Raw genomic sequence first — 23,883 nt, 5'->3', positions numbered from 1 at the left:
ATCATGTTTAGTCTTTCTTTGCATATCCTTTGCATGCAAAGACTGCTTGAAGAATGCGATTCTTGGACATCACCAGTTGCTGGGTGTCTTCTCTGCTAATGCTCTGCCAGCCCAGTATTGCAGCCATATTTAGCTTGTTTTGGAGGCTGGTTCCCTTCAGTTTTCACTTCAGCATATAAAAGGCATGCTCAATTGGGTTCAGATCGGGTGAGTGACTTGGCCACTCAAGAATTTACAATTTTTTAGCTTTGAAAAACTCCTTTGTTGCTTTAGCAGTATGTTTGGGATCGTTTACAGAGTTGACGTGGAAAAGCTTTTCCCACTGAGAGTAGGGAAGATTCAAACAAGGGGACATGACTTGAGAATTAAGGGACTGAAGTTTAGGGGTAACATGAGGGGGAACTTCTTTACTCAGAGAGTGGTAGCTGTGTGGAATGAGCTTCCAGTGAAGGTGGTGGAGGCAGGTTCGTTTTTATAATTTAAAAATAAATTGGATAGTTATATGGATGGGAAGGGAATGGAACGTTATGGTCTGAGCGCAGGTATATGGGACTAGGGGAGATTCTGTGTTCGGCATGGACTAGAAGGGTCGAGATGGCCTGTTTCCGTGCTGTAATTGTTATATGGTTATATGGCTGTCTTGCGGTATAAAAATCCCCGATAACAAAATCTGACAATGTGCACTTTAACCACATTTGATTTTGTCTATTACAAATCTCAAATAGTGGAGTGCAGAGGCAAATATGAATATGAATCACTGTGTATGAACACGTGAAGTATAAGAAATAAAGTGGATGAGCTTGAGGCTCAGTTAGAAATTGGCAAGTATGATGTTGTGGGAATTACAGACACATGGCTGCAAGAGGATCAGAGCTGGGAACTGAATATTCAGGGGTGTACGTCCTATCGAAAAGACAGATAGGTGGGCAGAGGGGGTGGGGTGGCTCTGTTGGCAAGGAATGGAATTCAGTCCCTTGCGAGGGGTGACATAGAATCAGAAAATGTTGAGTCATTGTGGATAGAACTGAGAAATTGTAAGGGTAAAAATACCTGAATGGGACTTATCTACAGGCCCCCAATCAGTAGCCTGAAGGTAGGGTGCAAGTTGCATCAAGAGTTAAAATTAGCATGTAACAAAGGTAATGCTACGGTGGTTATGGGAGATTTCAACATGCAGGTAGAATGGAAAATCAGGTTGGTACTCCATGGACCCCAAGGAAGAGAGTTTTTGGAGTGTCTCCGAGATGGATTCTTAGAGCAGCTTGTGCTAGAGCCTACCAGGGAGAAGGCAATTCTGATTTTAGAGCTGTGTAATGAACCGGATTTGACAAGGTAAAGGAACCACTAGGAGGTAGTGACCATAATATGATTCATTTTAATCTGAGAGGGCGAAGGTAAAATCGGAAGTGTCAGTATTGCAGTTGAACAAAGGGAACTATGGAGGCATAATGGAGGAACTGGCCAAAGTTGGCTGGAAAGGGACCCTAGCAGGGATGACAGTGGAACAACAATGGCAGGTATTTCTGGGAATAATCCAGAAGATGCAGGATCATTTCATTTCAAAGAGGAAGAAAGATTCTAAGGGGAGTAAGCGGCAACCGTGGCTGACAAGGGAAGTCAAGGACAGTATAAAAATAAAAGAGAAGACGCATAACATAGCAAAGATGAATGGGAAGCCAGAGGATTGGGAAACTTTTAAAGATCAACAGAAGGTTACTAAAAAGGCAATAGGAGAGAAAAGATGAAGTACGAAGGTAAGATAGCCAAAAATATAAAGGAGGATAGCAAAAGCTTCTTTAGGTATGTGGAGAAAAAAATTAGTTAAGACAAATGTAGGTCCCTTGAAGACAGAAACAGGTGAATATATTAGGAGCATATATAGAGAGTGGCAGAAGGAAGGAGGAACTGTGATAATTGTCTTTATTTATGCTATACACTAACAGGCTATTCCTAATTTGGTGCAGAATTGTAAGCCACCACGAGAAAAACAAGCTCTTATGTGGCATGCTAAGGGAGGAAATGAATTACAACCACAAGTTATACCACAATATGGCTTCCATGAACACTACAATGGTAAGGAACATTAAAAACTATACGCAAGTGATTTAAAAATAGATAGACAAAAGTGCTGGAGACACTCAGCAGGTGCGGCAGCATCTATGGAGAGAAGGAAATAGGCAACGTTTCTGGCCGAAACCCTTCTTCAGAGGTTTCGGCCAAAACGTTGCCCATTTCCTTCGCTCCATAGATGCTGCCGCACCTGCTGAGTGTCTCCAGCACTTTTGTCTACCTTCGATTTTTCAGCATCTGCAGTTCCTTCTTAAAAATGATTTTAAAATAGTCTGGGTAGACAAAATCTGAAAAATTGTTTGTCAATCCATTGTACTTTTGAATTATTTTCCAAGAAGAAATGCAGGACATGATGTTGACCACTGGCCAGTCCATCACCGGCTTTGACTTCCCCACCATCGAAGGGATCTATCAAAAAGGCAGTCAACATCATCAAAGACCCACACCACCCTGGCCACACACTCATTTCACCATTGCCATCGGGAAGAATGTACAGGAGCCTGAAAACTGTAACGTCCAGGTTCAGGAACAGCTTCTTCCCAACAGCCATCAAGGTATTAAAACACGACAACAAATAAGCTCTGAACTGCAACAGACTATCATTATTATTGCACTACATTATTGCACTTTATTTATTGAGATCGAGTCTGTGTGCATGTGTATACACACACTGAACTTGTTTTCTTCTCCCATTATGTACTATGTTTACATATTCTGTTGTGCTGCACCAAGCACGAATTTAATTGTCCTATCTGGGACATATGACAATAAAACACTGTTGACTCTTGCATTACAAAACATTACAGTTATTAACTCATCAGCAATATAGTAAATTGTATTTTGTGGCAGCTCCATGCAAGTGGAACAGAGACTTTGAAATTGCCATTTATTTCAGCGGTCAGAAATTCTTTCCAGAACTCCTAATATACTTTGTATGTATAGTACATGACTGCCTTCTGGTGGCACTGTGTGTTAAAGCATCCTGAAGCAAACCCGATTACATTGCAGATTTCGCAAAACAGACAAGATTGTTAATGCACGTGGAACAGAGCAATGCAATTCTTGCTTGCTGCAGCTTTACAGGTACATTGACGCAACAACAAAACAAATAAATATACAATGATACATAAAATAGCAGCCAAATATATACATTATGAAGACAGAATCATGGAGAAATCGCAATTAAGAAACTGATACACAGCAGGCTGCGTATTCATTTTAAGTACCTGTCTTTTTTTGTTATTTGCCCAGCCCATCCATCACAATAATCACCTTCCTCACATGCATCAATTAAAAGATACCAGCAACAATATTGCTCCCAGTCTGACACCGCCTTATTTCAACAGTCTGCAAAGCTAGAACAGTACAGCCCACCCAATTGTGTAAACCTGTCAATAAATGTAATGGGATTGGCCTCTTCACTGTACTGCCCAGTCACAATTCAGATCACACTGATGGACCAGAGATTATAAAGGGTCAACAAAGTAAACTTCAAAAACAACCATCAAGCACAGCTACTGGAGGTGATAATTCTGGACTGCATAATCTGCCCTCATAACTTGGTCTTAAATCTGTTGGATGAACTCAGTGTCAAGCAGCATCTGTGGAGGCAAAGGCATGGTCGATGTTTCAGGTTTTTTGTTCCAGATTCCAGCATTAGTAGTCTTCTGACCACTCAATGTTGTTTAATATAATTTCCCCATTGAGCTTTTTCCATTCAGAATGAATACATATCGCCCAGACCATGCCAACTATTTCTCGCCAAGAGAGATTCAAAACTTACGTAAATAAAAGCAATACACCTAATTATTTTGCACTATTTATCCAAGGTGAACCGGCAATTTGACAGGATGTCACTATGCTTGCAGAGTTACACTAACTTTCTACAGGTGTTGGAAGAGAGACAAACTTTTCAGAAAGTAAAATTCGGCCCACGTGTTATATTCTGCCATCTATAGTGTTGATGAAAAGGAAGACATATTTATATAGCTTCCTTCACATCCAGTTCACAAAATTATCGAATACTTCCGCATTCAATAAATACTTCTTGCAATTACAATACAATACAATTAACTTTATTTTTCCGTTAGGAACATTGGTTTCTGTAGCCATACAGCAAAAAGAAACAATTATACAAGACACACAACCAACTCAATTCACACAGACATCCATCACAGTGAGTCTCCTCCTCACTGTGATGGAAGGCAAAGTCTTGTCTCTCCCCTGCTCTCCATCCTCTCCCGATGTTAAAGCCCCGGCGGGCGATGGTAAGTCCCGCGGGGGCCGCGATGTAAGGCCCACCTCCGGGTCTTGATGTTGGAGCCCCCGGCAGGCGATGGCAAGTCCCGCGGCCGTTAAAGCCATGCCGGGCGATGTCAGGCCCCGCTGCGGGTTGTTTTCAGCCCCGCGGGAGAAGCTGATGCCGCGGGAGCTCCGAAAAGCGGTCTCCCACCAGGGACCGGCGAGCTCCCGATGTCACCGTCCACAGGCCCGCAGCTGGAGCCCCCGAAGACTAGTCGCAGCTGCGTGCCACCACAGCTCCCCACGCTCCGAGGCCGGCCAGCCCCACGAAGTCTGCAGGCTCTGCGACTGGAGCCCCCAGGTCGTTCCGGCTGGAGGCCGCTCCACGGTGCTAGGCCCCAACAACAACGGAGAGCCGACAGGAAAAAGGTCGGTTTCTCCCGTGCAGGGAAGAGATTCAAAAGTTTCACCCAACCCCCCCTCCCCACCCCCCACTTATACGTAGTTAAAAAACAATATAAAAAACAATTTTAAAAACCACAGCAAACGGGCAAATATTTTTAAAAAGGACTGATGAACTGCAGGGGTCGCGGCATTACAGCGCCGCCATTTTGCATTAATTACTATGACAGAACAGGCAATTTGCACATAACAAGGTATGTATCATTTTGTAAATGAATTAATATATTACTCTTTATCAACCAAATGTTTCATTTAATAACTAAACATTTTTAATAGAAATGACCCAGAGAAAAAACTCCAAATATTGATGTGACAATTATTTCCAGGTAGCCCAACTCAAAATCCAGAAATAATCAGATCACTACAAGTGAGACAATGAAATGAATTATTTTTCTTTTCATCGAGGCTGGAATTTGTATATTTTCATGAAATACTGGGGAATCTGCATGCTTGCATTTCTCGCTGTACAAGACAGGTGTCTTTAGTTATTGAATTCTCATTTGCCCCTTGTCATAAAAATTTTCATCAGCAAAACACCAAGACTGCTGTTAGACTGCAACACTTCCAAGGCAACCTTTCAATTATTGCATCAGTTCTAAGCCCCCAAATTTTTCTCACACTTTGGTCAACTTAGAAATGTGGGGACATAAGGAACTGTAGGAGCTGGTTTCCGGTGAACATGAAGAGGAGACATTTCAGGTCAGGAACATTCTTCCTTATTTAAAAGTTGAAGGGCCTGTGAGGCATCCTGGATGTAGGTCCCAACCCAAAATGTCACCTCTCCACATTCTCCAGAGGTGCTGCCTGACCCATTGAGTTACTCCAGCACTGTCTTTTTTTTTCAGAAATGTGGTGCTTTACTAATTGCTACATTATGTTTGAACATGGCAATACTGCATCAGATTAGTTTATTCATCATTTTACTCTGATTACAAGTAACTAAACAGCAGTGTCATGCATTCTCCAACCACCACACATTTTACCAAAACTTCCTATTCTAGAGTTTCATCCATTCCGTCATCTACTTTAATATCTGGCAACACTTCATAAAAAGTATTACACATTAAAAAAAAGAGCAACAGACCTACTCCATACTTTGCATAAAAATAAGAGCAACACTTAAAAAGATGCAAAAATCTTTTTAGACAGCATGTTGAAAAAAATGAATGGTAATCTTGAACAATTTCTATCATCCAACAGAAATCTGTAAAATAATTCAATTGTAACCTTCAACCTCAATTTAATGTGTCTTCTATCCTTCAGCAAATTTCATCAATCTTTCCTGCTCACAAATTTTCTCTGAGTTTATCTTGCCTATCTACGAAATTTAGCCAAATGCTTCCTAGAAATCTACCAGAATATTCCATTATGGTCAAAAGCGAAGGATGTAGTTCAAAGAAAGTCACAATCAAAATCGTCCAGCGCTCCAATCAAACAAATACGTTACAAGTTTTTGTTCCTGAGCCATTAGCCACCAATGTAAAAACCATACAAGTTTAGGGCATGTCTGATAGTTTCAAGTTACAAGTGAGCAACACACAATTATTAATAACACAGTTATTGAATTCTGAAGAAGGGTTTTGGCCCGAAACGTCGCCTATTTCCTTCGCTCCATAGATGCTGCTGCACCCGCTGAGTTTCTCCAGCAGTTTTGTGTACCAACACACAATTAAAATTCAGGTTTAATAGAAGATAGATTATCATAAAATAAATGCATGCTAAAAAGGGAAATCTTTCCCATTGATCCTAAAAAATGAATGAAGATGGACCTAATCATCTTGATTTCTTATCAATTTCCAACAATTACAGACACAGAGCATGGTAAGAATACAACTATACTCCGGACATATTTTAAAATGAAATTCGGATTTGATGACTTTTTTGTCCCCCCCACAGTACACCACAGCCTGTAAATTGTGGATGATGTAATTAAGAAAATATATTGTGCAAGTGTAACAATTGCTGTATTGCATTGCATTAAAAGTTGAAAATTGTTGTAAAAACAGATTATCTGAAATTGCTGTTCTGAGTTCTGGTCTGACTATTGTCATAATTAAATTCAGATAGTAAATGTAGTTTAAATCTTACCTGATACAAGGTTAGAGAGTGTCCATACCTTGAAAGCGGTCTCACATCGCTTGTCATGGGTACTCCTGTCCACCCATTGCTCTCCAAGTCATATCTGTGTCAAAATGAATTAGATGTATGAATTTTCCACACAATATATTTAATTGCACATTTAAAACATGCAATATTTCCAGAGTTCATTATAGATTTTATGGTTATATATATGTCAATACCCATTTAAAGATGTTGTACTATTGGACCACCCTAGCATCATTTAGTAAACTTAAACTCACGAGCAACAATTCACTGTTTTTAGGAATTTGTCCACTCTCTCATGTTTGCCTTCCTTGACCCATCAAAGGATTGGTTAGAAAGATCCTCATTATTCACAGTTGTCAGCTGTCACAGGCTACAATACTTGCATGTTTTTTTTTACAGGCATGTAACTAAGTTTCAAATGATCAATAGAAATACTGGCATTTTGTTGTTAGCAGCAAGTACATAATAAGCAGACACTATTACAATGTTTAACAACACTATTACAATGTTTCACAACATTCAAAAAACATTTGGACAAGTTTATGGATTATGGATAGGATAGGTTTAGAGGGATACTGTCCAAATGCATACAGGTGGGACTAGCGTAGATTGGGCATGTTGGTTGGCATGGGCAATTTGGGCCAAAGAGCCTGTTTCCACTCAGTATGACTCAATTGTCAAAGCCAACTGCTCATTTCCTGATGATGAAAGCCTATATCATTCAGGATATAAACAGGATGTGAAAACAATAACATATTTTTTCTTTCACTGGATGGCACTGATACAAAACCAGTTGAGGGTAAAGACTGCGGTGTCCTCAGGAAATCAAGTTGAACCACTTTGACCACAAGATCCTAGATTTGATTCCCCATATCTGGAGGGCAATTTGATCCGAGCATACTGGAATGAGGGCGCACCAAATCTGATTCTGTTTAAATTCTCCAAAGGTATCCAAAAAACCTGTATTTAAAAGTGCATGCACAAAATCTGGATTTGATAACAAATTACTTTGTTGCAGCCCACAATCAGAACCCTGCCATCTTTCATTGTTTTCGAATGCTGAACAGCAACAGGAATCCAAGGAACTGCATCCATTGGTAGTCAGTACCAACAGCAGAAATTGGAATGAAATTGTGCAGTCATAGTAACACATAGTTCAGTCATTCTTCAGATTGACATTGAAAAATCAAAGAATTTAAGTTGTTCAATCAAAAGACCATAACGCATTCAAATGTCCAAGTAAGAAATTTCAGATTTGTGCAAATAATCATCCTGAGACAATGAAGACATTCCACCGTTCCTCATTGCAATTCATCAGTGCCCTCCTCAAAATGAATCCAGGCACAAAGGGGTTGGTCTGATCACATAAAGATCCCTAGTTCAGTAGAAGGTTCTGATTTTGGTTACTCTTACATTTACAAAAGTAGCAATAAATTGCCCTGAAAACTTGCAAACAAAATGCACAAACTAGTGAGACCAACATTCCACCTCAAATTTACCAACCAGGGCCGCATCTGGCCTTGCCCCAATCATTTGTATTTATCTTTGATGATCCAGCCCCCCAAATGTTTAAACATGCCAATGGTGCAAATGGAGAAGATTTTAATTCAGTAAGTTTATTAGCATAACTTTGTAACAAGCTTAGTAAGATTTAGTTCCACAGATTTTACTATTGTTGAATGGTCCTGCTAAATTTCTAAATTGTTCAATTAGGACAAAAGTTGAATCAGACTCCAGTGAGTAAAACTTTTAGAAAACAAGCAAGATTTCACTTCATGATGTTATGTAACAAATTCAGGTTGAACACTTTTTTCAGGTTTCCCGCAATTGAAGGTCCTCCCCTCCCTTTAATACAGACAAAATTACCAGAGCTCGGTTAAAATTCCCTGAGTGGCCACAGATAGCAATGTAAATTAAACTTTCTGGCATTCCATGATCCTTTGGAGACACGGAAGGAGTGTCACTAGCAGGCCATGGGTGTATCGTAGATTCATTATCACCTGATCAACCTGGAGACCCGACCTTTTCTCGTCGGGTCTCAGGTGTCGTTGAGGCCGCAACGAGGAGCGGCCTCCAACGGGAAGAAGCCGGGGACTCTGGTGCCGAATCACCGTTGCCGTCGCGGGAGCTGGCCGAGTCCACAGCGGGTGGAGCGGTGGAGGACCGCTGCTGCGACCTGCACCACCCGTCGTGGCTTTAATGCTGCTGCCATCGCCAGCTGGGGCTATGACTACTCTGACATCTGACATCGGAGGGGGGGAGAGTGCAGTGGACAGGTCTTTATTGGACGGCGGCACCGGACAGCCCGCGGGATGTGGAGTTAAATGTAATTATGTTGGGTCTCCTGCAACGGTGAATTCTCCCTGCCCGAGTTGCATTTTCGTTTGGAGCTCCAGGGGAGCGGGGCCTACAAATGACAATTAAATTGACTCTTGACTCTGGCAGCGGACTCTCTTAACAAGCACCGGGGGATCCAACACCAAGATGTTACTATTGACCTCGCACCACCCGGCGTGGCTTTAATGGCCGCGGGACAATCGCCATCGCCAGCCGGGGGCTATGACTTTGACTCTGAGACATCGGGGGGGGGGGGTAAAGTTTTAGTGGAGAGATAAGTTTATTTGGCCTTCCAACAAAGCTATGTGATGGATGTTTTTTCAGTTTCCCGTAATTATGTTGTGTCCCTTAATACGGTTCTATTCCCTGTGTGTAAGATGCAATGGCTAAAGAAACGGCATTCCATGATGCTCCAGGGGTCCAAGGGAGTGACAATTAAATGACTCTAGATTGATTGATCACTTGATATGTTGGTCTGGAGAAATGGATAATCCAGAAAGGCTCTGGAACTGGGGGAGCCAGAAAATTGGTGCACCCTATACTAAATTGCGGTATACTTACTTGAGGACCACCTGCGATGAACTATAATTGAAGGTATATCCACCAATCACCCACATAAACTTTCCATATACAACAGCTTTGTGGGATGCACGGCTCACACTGGGGCTGAAAGGCTTGATATTCGGCAGTACCCAGTAGGATTCCGTGGATGGGACAGTTAAAGAGCAGTCTGGTCCTGGAACACAGCAAAAACAGAATCCAACTGCTTTATTACGATTTTCTACACAGACCAGTGATTTTCAAGTGTACAAAGGTGATACACATGCAAACTACTACTCATTATGAAGACATTGTCAGTAAATGATCACAAGATCATGGTTACCTATGGTGATTATGCCAATCATTCACTATTAATAGAAATTCAATGGCAGCACAGTGAACAAGTCTAGGTGCGCAAAAGGCCTGCTTAAGAACGGAAACCTTGGTATAAAACAGATGGCTTTGAAGCGCACCCATTTCAAAACATTGGATTAAAATAACATTGGTAATCATCGGATAAATAAGTGCAGTTGAGTGTCAAAACTATGACAGACATTCTCATTCTGCTTCCCAGCAATAACTTCTCACCAAGCCTAGCCACAAGATCATGCCCTTTTCCTCACCAGACCAAAACGTATCATAATCTCAAGGTTGGGAAATGCCAGTTGAGAGAATGCCACCAATTCTAAGGGCAAGAATGGAGGCTTGGTATGAGGAATGAATTGTGGAATATGGTGAAATTCCAAGGGAAGTTGCTCCGTCATTGCCAAGATTATGTGATTAGCAGAAATATGATTTTTTGAACTAAAAGCAGACCAACATATAGAATTTTGAACTACTAATTAGCATAGAGGGAGTGGTTCCACCATTCATTAGTAGTAAACGCTGCAGACTGCTTCTAGAATTTAGGATTGAGAAAAGAAACAAAAGGGGTTGGACAGGCTAGATGCAGGAGATATTCCCGATTTAGGGAAGTCAGGACTAGGGGTCACAGCTATTGTCATTTAAAACCGAGATGACCGTATTTTTTCAAAGGAGGTTAAGAATTTGCCACAGAGGGTTTTGATTACAAGACCACAAATTTAAGAGGGAGTTATTTGTGGCAGGATTACTGCTAATCTATGCACTGGATAAGTCTTCAGAAAATAGGTTAGATACTTCAATATGTGATGACTCAATGAGGGGATTCAGAATTCTAGGTTATCACAAGTTCAAGGACAGTGGCATGGGGTTTACATAAACAAAATGGATATTATTATGCCCAGAAGGGATTTAAATTAAATATATATAAAATCAAGGATATCAAATCAGTTTAGATTAATATTTGGAGGAGAAATGTTTGTTAAACCATGTGAAGAATTCGCTGCTCAAATTAAATAATAGTTTGAAATCTGTTACAACAAGCAGAATGAAACTTTAATTTAACTGTACATTGTCCACAACATTGGAACATTTATATCATCATCGCAAAAGGTTTTGGTTTAGATCAGTTTCAAATTCTCCAAGATATATTCAGATCAGATCTGGTGGAAGCCATTCTGGATGGGCGGAAGTCTTATCAAAGTTGGTAAAATCTTTATGTTTTTTTTTTTGCGTTAACACTCAATTACTAATATAACCCCTGAAAGACGGTGAGAAACAGCGCAACGGCTAAAAAGGGGATTGGTTAATGAACTGCGTGGGAAAGAATTCCAGATGCTGGTTTAAAACAAAGATAGACGTGAAAAGCTCGAGTAACTTAGCGGGACAGGCAGTATCTCTGGAGAGAAGGAATGGGTGACGCTTTGGGTCGAGACCCTTCTATAGACTGATATTTAAATAAATTATCATTCTTGGGACAAGTATATGAATAGGAAAGATTTGGAGGAATTCGGGTCAAATTTGAACAGGCACACAAATTCAATTTGAGCAAGTGAACAAAAACAATTGACTTAAGTAGCACGATTACTAACATCTAGAAGAAATTAATGGCCAGTTTCTATGTGAGGGACATGCTGCTATAGATACTAATGTCCACATGATGGCGCTCCTAGCCTTTAGAGTAAAATACAACTAAATTCCATTACTGTAGGCTGAAAGGGAAAGGGCAAAAAGTTTATTCCCACTCCTATAGTGAAGAAAAACAAAACAAATTACATTTGATCAACATACCTTTGACTTCCCTGGAATGAATATTCAATAGTTTAGTTAGAAGGGAAAAAAAGGAACAAGTTTCTGAGATTATAAAGTGCAAGGTAAAGTGCTGGTGTAACTCAGTGGGTCATGCAGCATCTCTGGAGAACATGGATTGGTGAATTTTTTAATTTATTTTTTGATACCAGCATCTGCAATTTTATTTTGTGTCTCCAAGATTCCGAGGTGCATGTACTAGAATTTACAGGAATGGGGTAGTTTGTGCTAACATTTTTGGAATCATGATCAACAGGACCAGCAAAATTAGAATGAATGGAAACAGGATAAAGAGGGCAATGAAAGAACATTGGAAACAATAAAGTTACAATTTAAAAGTTATTTTAAAAAGAGGATTTACGGCATTTGCCAGCCTTGAGATTATGAAGCCGTTGGAGCTCACAAGGAAAACGGCTTGGTCTTTTTGCTAGAATGAGAAAGTACTTTTAAAATTATTTTTAAAGAAGATTTATAAATTTATAAAGGCAGCTATCTGGTCTACCGTTATCCATGACAGGTATAAGCATTACGAAGCAGTGTTCTATTATCTGATGCAGGCCTGGAGCCTTGCACGCTACAGCACTGCAAGCATATCTTCTGCCATTTAACAAAAATGATTAGGATTTCTGTCACCACTCCATTTTCAGACAGAGTTTCGGATTCCTTGTACCACATTGGAGGAATCTATCCCTCAGCACCTCTATAATCTGTAAAAGATTTTTGCCCACGCACTCAACTTTTCATGAAAATATGCCCCAATTACATCTCCTATTTTTACACTGTGATGTTGTTGTTATGTTCAAGATTATTCCGTTACAAATAATTTAATCTAACCAGTGTTGTAGCTTTATAAAAATGTATTTTTTTTATTGTTTGCAGTTCTGGTCACTCCATTCCAGGAAGATTGCGGAGGCTTCGTAGAGGATGCAGAAGGGGGTTTACCAGAATGCTGTCTGCATTAGTCTATTAGACAGCTATAAGGAGAAGTTGGACAAACTTGGATTGGTTGTTTTCTGGATAGAGGTTGAAGGAAGACATGGTAGAAGTTTATAAAATTATGAGAAGCATAGATAGTCAGAATCTTAAACCTCCAGGGTGGAGATGTCAACGACTACAGGGCATAGCTTTAAGGTGAAAGGGGGAAAGCTTAAAAGAGATATATGAGACAATTGTTTTTGCAGAGAGTGGCGAGTGCCTGGAATGCACTACTATGGTTGGTGGAAGAAACAGATACAACAGTGGTGTTCAAGAGGTTTATAGAAAGGCACATGAATATTAAGAGAGGTGAGGGATTGGGATCATGTGCAGACAAAAGAGATTGGTTTAATTTGGAATCATGTGCTATTTGTGGGCCTACGGTTCCTGTGCTGTACTGTTCTATTCCTCCGATGCTGGATTACAAACAGGAAAACTCACGCCACCTACTGTCAGCCACTTCACGATCTGAGTGCAATTAATTGGTCATATCAGATTTATGATGGTTATCAAAAACAAAGTTATGGTTAGCCATTTAATTTAGAAGCAAGATTAATTTGTAAATATTAAGCAGGCATTTTGAACTACTGGGAAAAGGCTTATACGATAAACCTCAATGTGAAGTATTCCTTCAATTGTGAATAGTGCAAAATGTTAAGCACATGCTCTTTCAGTAAATTAATTTTCTAGCAATGTAGCCTCCCAAAATTATATACTCAAGGTGGTCAGAAACCGTGGACCTAAATAAAAGCCCAAACGTTTTGCATTTTGACTTGCCATAACATAGATACATAGAAAATAGGTGCAGGAGTAGGCCATTCGGCCCTTAGAGCCACCACCGTCATTCAATGCGATCATGGCTGATCATCCCCAATCAGTACCCCATTCCTGCCTTCTCTCCATATCCCCCGATTCTGCTAGCCCTAAGCGCTCTCTAACTCTCTTTTGAATGCATCCAATGATTCGGCCTCCACTGCCTTCAGAGGCAGAGAATTCCACAAACTCACAATTCTCTGTGTGAAAAGGTTTTTCCTCATCTCATTTTTAAATGGCTTATCCCTTATTCTTAAACAGTGTGTGATGAAATCCAAGAAGACCAAGGAGCTCATTGTAGACTTCAGGAAGTCCAGAGGCGGCACGCACACCCCCATCCACATTAACGGGACGGAGGTGGAACGTGTTTCTAGCTTCAGGTTCCTGGGAGTCAACATCTCCGATGACCTCTCTTGGACCCACAATACCTCTACTCTGATCAAGAAGGCTCATCAGCGTCTCTTCTTCCTGAGGAGACTGAAGAAGGTCCATCTGTCTCCTCAGATCCTGGTGAACTTCTACCGCTGCACCATCGAGAGCATCCTTACCAACTGCATCACAGTATGGTATGGCAACTGCTCTGTCTCCGACCGGAAGGCATTGCAGAGGGTGGTGAAAATTGCAACGCATCACCGGTTCCTTGCTCCCCTCCACCACCCCCCCCCCCCCCCGGACACTTATTATTATTTATTCAAATCGTTTGCTATGTCGCTCTTCCACGGAGATGCTAAATGCATTTCGTTGTCTCTGTACTGTACACTGACAATGACAATTAAAATTGAATCTGAATCTGAATCTGAAACAGGGCATCAGGGACAAAAGTGAATAGAGAAAGCCACAATGCATTTCCTTAATCAAGCAGAATGATTGCGAAATTAAGACTAAAGATACTGTTATTTAGAATAAGCTGGTCACTGTTCTGGTGATCCCAGATTTTATATTGAGATTGCTATAAATATCAACAACTCACCTTGCCAGCTGTCATTGCAAACACAGAGCTTTTCTCCAGTTAAGTCACAGTAGCCATGATCTGGGCTCCCACAGTTGTCCTTACAATATGGAATGTCACAGGGTTCGCCCTTCCAGTATTTGTCACAGTCACAGAACACCCTACCAATAGTACTTCCAGTAACACATTTTCCATGGCCTGAGCAATTGTTTGGGCAAGAGTTAATCCTTTTAGAAGGAAAAAGAAAGAATTAATGATTAAAATTAAAATACACCCATCATAATTAATCATTATAACACAATGAGAGTTATGAGAAGCAAAGATCTTTTGGATCAGATTGTACTAGATTCAGTCCACTGTCTGAACTTGCTCTAATTAATTTAGTGATACAGCATGGAAACAGGCCCTTTGGCCCACCGATTTTGCACCAAGCACGATCACGCATACACTCATTCTATCCTTCACACTCGGGACAATTTACAGAAGCTAATTAACCTACAAACCTGCACATCTTTGGAATATGTAAGGAAAGTACAGAACACCAGCAGTTACAGGGAGAACGTACAAACTCTGTACAGACAGCATACGTAGTCAGAATCAAACCTGGTTCTCTGGGGATGCACGGGAGCAACTCTACCACTACACCACTGTGCTGCCCTTACCATTACCTGATCTGGTTTTCGAAATGGACAAACAAACATGCCGGCGAACTGCAGCAAAGTTCGCTCCTATAACGTAGTGCAGGCCACAAAGGGCCTTGGACCACAACGGATTCATCCTGAAACCTTGCCCTTGGTATGCCCTGGATAACAAGTGTTTTGAAATGCCTCTGATAAAGCATTAAGATAGTTTTAATATGCAGGGCAAGTGCAACCCAATTCACTTTGTCTGCTCATTCCCATGACTATAATCAGAATCTTTTGTCCTAATTCTGAGAAGATATATTCTAGCACAATGTCACAATCAAGCCATTGCTTTTAACTTTTCACAGCTGGGGATAAATCTCCACAGCACGACATCAAATAACCAAATTAATTTTTATTTATTTTCTGCATGGCTGAGTTTCAAAGGGACAGAGAGAAAAAATGCATATTCCTGCTGCGACAACATTAAACGTTTTGGTGTATCCCAAGAGAATGCTGGCCCTGAGACAAAAAAAAATCTGTTCAATTTCATTTATAGAAAACCTAATTAGACCTGATGCCAGTCAACTTGAAATTTTAATTTCTTAGATGCGATGCCGATAAGTTAACTTTATCAGTATTCTGCCATAAACACCTAAGTAATCGACCATCTAGTTTAAATATCTCCAGTCTAAAATACAGAGTTTCTTTATTATTGGATTGAATGTACAGAATTGGGGTGAATGACATAAGAAAATGTATTCATTAATCTCATTCTTTCCATCAAATATTTCTCATCCTGTAACAATAGCAAGAAGCTTTGCGAATAACACTCACCATTCAGGGAAATAAAATCATTTTGAGTTGAGCCGAATTTATATGTACAAGTATGGAGAGATACAGGTACAATAAAAAATCGTACTTGCAGCAGCATAACAGGTGTATAGACTCAAACAACAGACACAAATTATGTACAACGTAAACAAGACCATGGAAAGAAATAGACTGTGCAAAAATAAAACAAACGCGAGCTGTATAGGGAATGAAAAGGCAGCATCAAGAGAGGGGTGGTATTTAAGTTGTTTTTGAAATTTATTGGGATTTGGGAAATGGGGCAAGCACATAATAAACAAATTTGCATCGGTCAAGAAGATAGGAATAAAAAGAGTTAATTGGAGTATCATGAGTGAAATCTGGCTTGGAATTTACCAAATGGGCTTCTCACCAAGTGCTAATGCCATTACTCGATGAGAGCATTCTATACCCCGTTGCTGAGGTCCAATGTGCCATCAGAGCCTTGCTCTACCTAACTGGATCATATAATGATCATACTGATTCTGCTGAGAAACAATGACAGTGAGCAAAGTCACCCTCAGAGCCCATCACTCCTGTCAAGATTTCTCAATGCCTCTCAATGCTCCCGACATTCAGAAGCATTCCAAACATACGACTAAAAACTATTTTAAAATTAAGATCACTCAAAACCCTTAACATAAATAGAAATAAAGAAGAAAACAGCAGCAGGCTATCCAGCCCTTCAAGCCTGCTTCACCCTTCAATGTGAACATGGCTGATTACCCAAAGTCAGTACCCTGTTCTAGTTTTCTCCCTGTATCTATTGATCCTTCTAACCTCACAATTAGCATCATATCCTCCACTCATGTCATCAATGATTTTGCATTCTTGCAAACACAACAAATTAAAAATAATCAACTTATTTTTCTCATCTTTCTTCCTTGGACTGACGAAGTCCCCATTCAAACACATGTCCTCATCCACCCCTCGCTAGTTTAACCTAGTTCAGGATCTGTGAGCAGATTCTCAGTTTTGATTTTGGAAATTCCAGGAAGTGCAGTCTCCATCATATTCTCCAGCATTGGGAAGATGATTTGCTAGCATTAAATTCAGCGCTTCCAAACACACACACACACACCCACACACCCACACATGCACGCACACGCACACAGGCATCTATTAGAACACTGAGCCACAGTAAGAGAAGATGACTTAGATGAATGAAAGATTAATGCAATCAAAAATGATTGGGATCCATTAAACAAAAATGTGAATAACATTATGTCACTGCAGGAACTACATATTGGACCTTTCAATAATAATGGTATTGAATGGTATTTCACTAGAATTAAGTGGGAAAATGCACTGCACTTGAGAAACCAAGGTGATAAACAGCCCATTCAACTGAGCTTCTCAAATTACAATATACTTCAGAAAAACAACATTTCTATTCATTAATGAAACAATTCAGACATATCAGAATTTATGAGTCTCACGGCCCTGGCTGTGCTATTACAGCAACTGTTAATTATTATCTGTTCATATTTTAATCCAAAATACTGAGCACAGTTATGGGATAAAGAAACGGCTTCAAATTGAAGTTATTGAGAGCACAGCTGGTTTAAAATAATATTTGCAAACTATTCTGCTCTCTAAAAACAATTGCATGCAACAGAAGCGTGCTTCATCACAAGTAACATTATATGATAAATCCATGATAAAGTTCATCACAATATTAAATCTATGATATAAAGTTCATTTTAGGGACAAGGCAATGTTTTTCCTTTCACTAACCCCTTGCATTTATCTGTATTATATTTTATTAAAAATTAATATTGTGGATTGTCAGTGAAACTATGAGATTTTGCCAATCATAGAACCAGTTTGAACAATAGAAATATTGCAATTTCAGACCAAAATTTGTTTAAAATGCCCCATGGTGTTGTTATTCCATATGCAATGAATTATGTAGTTTTAGGGAATAGAGAACTGTTGATGGTCAAACATCACAGACCAGCTGGTAGTTCCGACCCAGGTCAGATGGCTGTGCAGTGAAGTTCCAATCCATTTTTTTCTGTATAAAATTCCAGAAGCCTTAACTTTAAATCCAGTATCTCTTCCCAGATTGGCTTTATAAATAAACGGCACTGTACCATTACTGAGCAGTTGCTGGGGGTTATTCCTGGTGTCCTCGCCAACAAATATCCCTCTATTACCACCAAAATAATCATTGCATGTTGGGAAGCATTGACTATATTTCAGAAATACTTCACCTGATAGTGAAAATGTGTTAATGACCACATCATATGTGTCATCATTGCCTCACTACTGTACTTAAGTGATAGGCAGATCCTGTAGTGAATTCTGGAATGGGACCAATTCCATGGCATCCTGAACACCACCCACTTCTAACTTTTGTCAAATCAAACTTTATTTTTTAATTTTTTTTTAAACTATCACCCAATGTTTAAATGCGATCCAACTTTAATAGCTGGACATTATTTGCATGTATTACGGTTATGGGTCTTACTTCCAAGCTATGGACATTGGGAATCAACTTTAATTATTGGCATGGAATGATTCGAGGGGAATTTCTTGTGCAGCTACACACTCTATCACCAAAGAAATAGTGTGAACAGGAGGTCTCAATATTTCATCTGTTGCCATTTGAACTGTTCCCTGAGTGAATAAATGCATCTAATAACACCATATTTGGTCATGACCTGGACTACGTATAACTTGATTTATTTTGCTTCAAATTTGACTTTTAAATTTCTCTATAAGCACGCATTAAAAGAATTTATAGTGCAATGTGATTTGCACTTGAAGTACCACCTGCGTTTCTGTTTAAAAAATAATTTATCTTTGCTAAACTTCAACCTGAACATTAAGTTCTTTCTATAAGTTTTCTTATATTGATCCCTAGCCGCTCCCTTTCTGTACACCATTTTCTCAATTCCCTCGGTTTCTAAACATCAGGATGTTTCAAAATAATACCACCATTTATGCTTGATCATACTTAATAATTATATATTTTTTAAATGACCATTGGGTTGAAACTTTAACATTTCACTGGTGGAACTGTCACTCAGCATGTCCACTGGCATTGAACCTGTAGATAATATTGACATGAGTTTCAATGTGAGATTTTAATAAAATGTGTGAGCATTTTAATATTTTAATCTCCAGTTTCTCACAAAAACAGCTGCAATTCAGCCCCATTCAAGGTCAATGCAACTAGGTCAACCACTCAGCCAACTACATATTTCATGTTCCACAGTATTCACATGCACAATTCAAATAAATTCAATTTAGGGTTTCAATTATGATTTGCACTTCATGCACTAATGCACATTTGATTTATCCCCAGTCAAATGCTTCTCTGTAAATGGCTACAGTGCAATAAAAAAAAACTGATATTATTAACATTTCTTTAATCTTCAGAGAATATTTCCATACATCCAAGTAAAATACATTAAACTTGAAAACAGAAGAGTTTCCAGTTACAAGTTAATTTTATATTTTTTTACTGTCCAATGACTTGTTTACATCTAAAGCTTTGGAAATAGATTAATAGGTAGACAAAAGTGCTGGAGAAACTCAGTGGGTGCAGCAGCATCTATGGAGTGAAGGAAATAGGCAACGTTTCAGGCCAAAACCCTTCTTCAGGCTGATTCACAAGCAGTCTGAAGAAGGGTTTTGACCAAAAACGTTGCCTATTTCCTTCGCTCCATAGATGCTGCCGCACCCGCTGAGTTTCTCCAGCACTTTTGTCTACCTTCGATTTTCCAGCATCTGCAGTTCCTTCTTGAACAAAATAGATTAATATATAGTTTGGTAGCCTGAACATTCCTCTCAATCAGCACTGTTGTGGAGAAAATCATCTTGTCATTGCAGTAACTGGCAAGGTTCTGGTGACGAAATGTGCAACAGGTACACCTGGGGTACAACAACAAAGTGGTGACACAGTTGGACAGGGTGGTGAAGGAGAGAATGGCATGCTTGCTTTCATTGATTGGTGAATTGGGTAGATTGGGATATCATGTCACAGCTCTACAAGACATTGGCAAGATAGCAATTGGAATATTGTGTGCAGTTCTGGTCACCAGATTATAGATAGGACACTATTACACAAGAGGGTACAAGAAAGATTCACAAGCATATTGCCAAAACTGGAGGGCTTAAGCTGTATGGTGAGATTGGATAGGCTGGGACTGGATTCACTTAACAAAGGAGGCTTAGGAGTGACCTGAATGGTTTGTAAAGATAATGTTTGGCATAACTAAGATGATGGTCATTGTCTTTTTCCAGGTAGGGAAGTCTAAAACTAGTGGATATACCTTTGAAGTGAAAGGGTAATTATTTAAAAAGGGACCCAAGAGGCAAGTTTTCCCCCCTACACAGTGGTATATTGAATAATCTGTCAGAGGAAGTTGTAGAATTAGATACAGTTACAGCATTATTACAAAAAAGCAACAGGTAGATGGATAGGAAAGATTTAATAGGCCACACACAGGCAAATAGGATTAGCTCAGATAGTCACCTCATGTGACATGGGCAAGTTAAGCTGAATGGCCCATTTCTGTACAGTACAAGCCTTAGACTATGACTTCATAATCGCCGTACACACAAGGTTCCATTTGCATGGCTTTCCCCACACTTAAACAGTGACTGCTCTCCAAAATAATTAGTTAATAAGCTGTACACAACACTGGGTTCAAGCCAAGCAAGTGATAGAGACAAAATAAACTCAAATCTTCCTTTCCTTTAGATGATCACATTCAAATAAAGTTCAATTTTTTTTCAGTTAACTATTAAATATGCAGACTATGCAACTTTGCAAAATTTGGTTGCCTGGTGATTCGAGTGCTTGAGAGGGTTTGCAGAGAATTGAAGAGTTGATTTTATTGCAAACTGTTGACTGCTTGAAAAGAGTCTGGGGACGAGCGCAGAGACAAAGAAGAGTTTGTGAACTCAAAGTTAGAACTGAAAGCACAAAAGACAAAACTATAAGCAACAACCCCATCATGATTCAATGGTAAAGGGGAAATGTCCACTGGCCCCCGAGTATCAGGACCAATACGTAAAGGACATAACATGGGTAATTGATTTTGTGCCAGTAAGATTGATAACTTAACACATCCTAATTATTCTAGATAAAGAAGCCTGTTTTCATTTGTATGGACCAAGTCTTTCGTCTGTAAGTTATTGTTCAGTCATTAGTCTTTTAGTTGTGATTCCACAGTCTTTTGTCTGTTAAAGTAATGCAGTTTATTTTTTAATTATAGTCTGCAGATATGTTAATGCTTCACTCTGACATCGTCTAACTACTGTGCCTGAATAAAAGGTTTTAAACGCTACCACTGGACTCGATGAATTATTGAGAATTCAGTATTCCAACAGTGCAAAGCAGATATCTTTGGTTAAACACCAGAAATTGCTTCAAGGCATCTCAAAAGGAATTTTGAACAATATTTGGTACTGGACTTAAAGTTAGGTTCAAGAGGTAGGTTTTAATAAACATCTTAAATACCAGGAAAAATTAAGAGAATAGGAAGTTTAAGGAAGAAATCCAGAGCTTGGTCTACATAGCTGCACATACTTTGGCACAATTGAAGTGCAGAAAAAGCTATTTCATACATTAACATGCAATAGTCAACATGCATTAATATTTGAAACATCTACCCTGAAAACGTTTTGAGAATTTAATTCTAAACACCAGCAACAAAGAAGATGCAAGAGAGGCATTTAATTTACAATGTGCTGAGTGAAGTTACATGCTGTCCCACCGTTCCACAATGAGCACAATGCTCCACACTGCAAATGACGAAAAGCAACCCTGAAACAAACCAACTCAATCTGAAGACATCGAAAAGATGACAATAACAGCAGCCCACGCTTATACTATCCGCCCAAATATAAACGCTGAACATTAATTGTACTTACGAATAAAAAATATTGAATCCAGTTAAATTATATGCAGCATCACTAAAAAAGTGCAGTAATGCGTAGCCAGATGTGGTAACAACTTCAGGGACGGTCTCATTTCCACGGAACTCTGGAACTATGAGGCCACTGTGGAGAGCATGAGCAAATAAAATATTATTGTCAGCATGAGATAGTAACATTATATTCTATAGATTCATCAGAAAACAACATTCATTTTACTATTACAAGGCTTGATGCTGGAACTTTCAATCTTGCTCAATTTAGTGGTGGTGTGGAAAAGTAATTTAGATTATTTCAATTATTAATTTTCTTTAAACAATCCATAAAATATGAGATACTGACAGAAATGTACAAGATGCATACGTAGGTCCGCCAGCTACTGTCGGTTGATGATCTCTGCCATTTCACCAAATGCCAGTGTTCTGTTTATTGATTTTTTTTAAATTAGTGAAATTCTGCATACGTGAAGCAGGAAATAATATAAATGAACCACTGACAGCCACAGTACAAATTATTTTTAACCATGCCCATGTGCTGCATTCACCAGAATACACATATACTGCCAAGAAACAATGCTGTCCATTTTCGCAAATGTACCAGAATTAGCAGCAAATTCTTGCCAATATTTTCTTTTCAACTAATTTCCCCCCACAGCCTATTGATAACAAACTTCCAGCAGAATATCAGAGGCCAAGCCAATGCAAAATTCTGTACTGTGATCTTCCTTTAAAAATAAATTGGTCCTGTACTGGGATTGGAAGGGACCTGAAAGCACTAAACCATGTGGTACCAAATACAATTTCTATGTATTTTCATTAATTTGCAGCTCTGGATTTCAACTCAATGGGCCTAAAATGCTTCTTCATAAGAACTAGTCACTGTTGAAAAATAAGCTTGTAAATTATTCTTTTTTTCCCCCATTCCATTTTGCAAGTAAATATTGTTTCCACTACCCTTTCATGTGATGTATTCGTGACAATTATAAGCTGCATTAAAAATATTCTCTCACCCTGTTAATTGTCTTAAATATAACCCATTCTGGTTCCCACCCTTTTTCAACACAAACACTTATTTACTATTAAAGCATATATAATAGACAAATCTTAGTCTTCTCCCAGATAAGTATTTTCACCGTAATGTTAACATTACGTCAAAGAACAATGGTACTATTACTGATTCTCATTGTTTATCAATTGGAGTCATGGAACTGGCCATTTGGCCCAACTCATCTATGCTGACTGAGATGCTCCATCCAAGCTAGTCCTAAATTGCCTGCATTTGGCCCATATCCCTCCAACCCTTTCCTATTCCTGAACCAGTTCAACTGTCTTTTAAACGCTGCTATAATACCTGGCTCAACTACCTCCTCTGGCAGCTCCTTCCATATACCCAATAACATAGAGTGTAAAAGACACCCCTCTGCTTCCTAACAAATCTTTCCCTTCTTACTTTAAACCCTCTGGGTCCTGATTCCCTCACATTGAGTAAAACGACTCAATGCATTTCACCCTATCAATTCCTCTTGTGATTTTATACATCTCCTTAAATTCACCCCTTAGACGCCTGTGCTCCAAGGAATAAAGAGATACCTTGCATAATCTGTTGCAATAGTTCAGGCCCTTAAGTCCTGACAACACAATGCTCCCCTGACCTCTCTAACATCTACTTGTCAGCACAACTGTAGTTTCAGCACAACCAACATGCTTTTCTCAATGCAGCTATATATGTCCCCCATCATAAAAAGCAGCCAGGATTCATAAGAGACAGCATTATCCTGATTACGTTACAAAACTCTCTCAGCAAAATCACAGCACCACATCCCACTTCTCTCATTTAAAAAAGGCTGGGAAAGAG

The 23,883-nt window shown here is 39.4% G+C and overlaps 1 protein-coding gene across 2 annotated transcripts in view; it reads right to left on the bottom strand.

The window, feature by feature from the left end:
• Positions 1-23,883, bottom strand: part of atrnl1b (attractin-like 1b) — a 704,553-nt gene that overhangs the window by 596,172 nt on the left and 84,498 nt on the right. For both annotated transcript variants that reach the window (XM_055646916.1, XM_055646915.1), the window contains exons 4-7: positions 22,027-22,155; positions 14,684-14,889; positions 9,778-9,952; positions 6,862-6,955 (exon numbers count right to left, since the gene is read on the bottom strand). In XM_055646916.1, coding sequence (XP_055502891.1) covers positions 6,862-6,955; positions 9,778-9,952; positions 14,684-14,889; positions 22,027-22,155 — 604 coding nt within the window. The remainder of the gene's footprint in view (positions 1-6,861; positions 6,956-9,777; positions 9,953-14,683; positions 14,890-22,026; positions 22,156-23,883) is intronic.

Source organism: Leucoraja erinacea, chromosome 15 (genome assembly GCF_028641065.1).
Source record: "Leucoraja erinacea ecotype New England chromosome 15, Leri_hhj_1, whole genome shotgun sequence".
NCBI lineage: Eukaryota > Metazoa > Chordata > Chondrichthyes > Rajiformes > Rajidae > Leucoraja > Leucoraja erinaceus.
The sequence above is the reverse complement of the archived record's forward strand: the minus strand, read 5'-3'. Positions and strand labels throughout refer to the sequence as shown.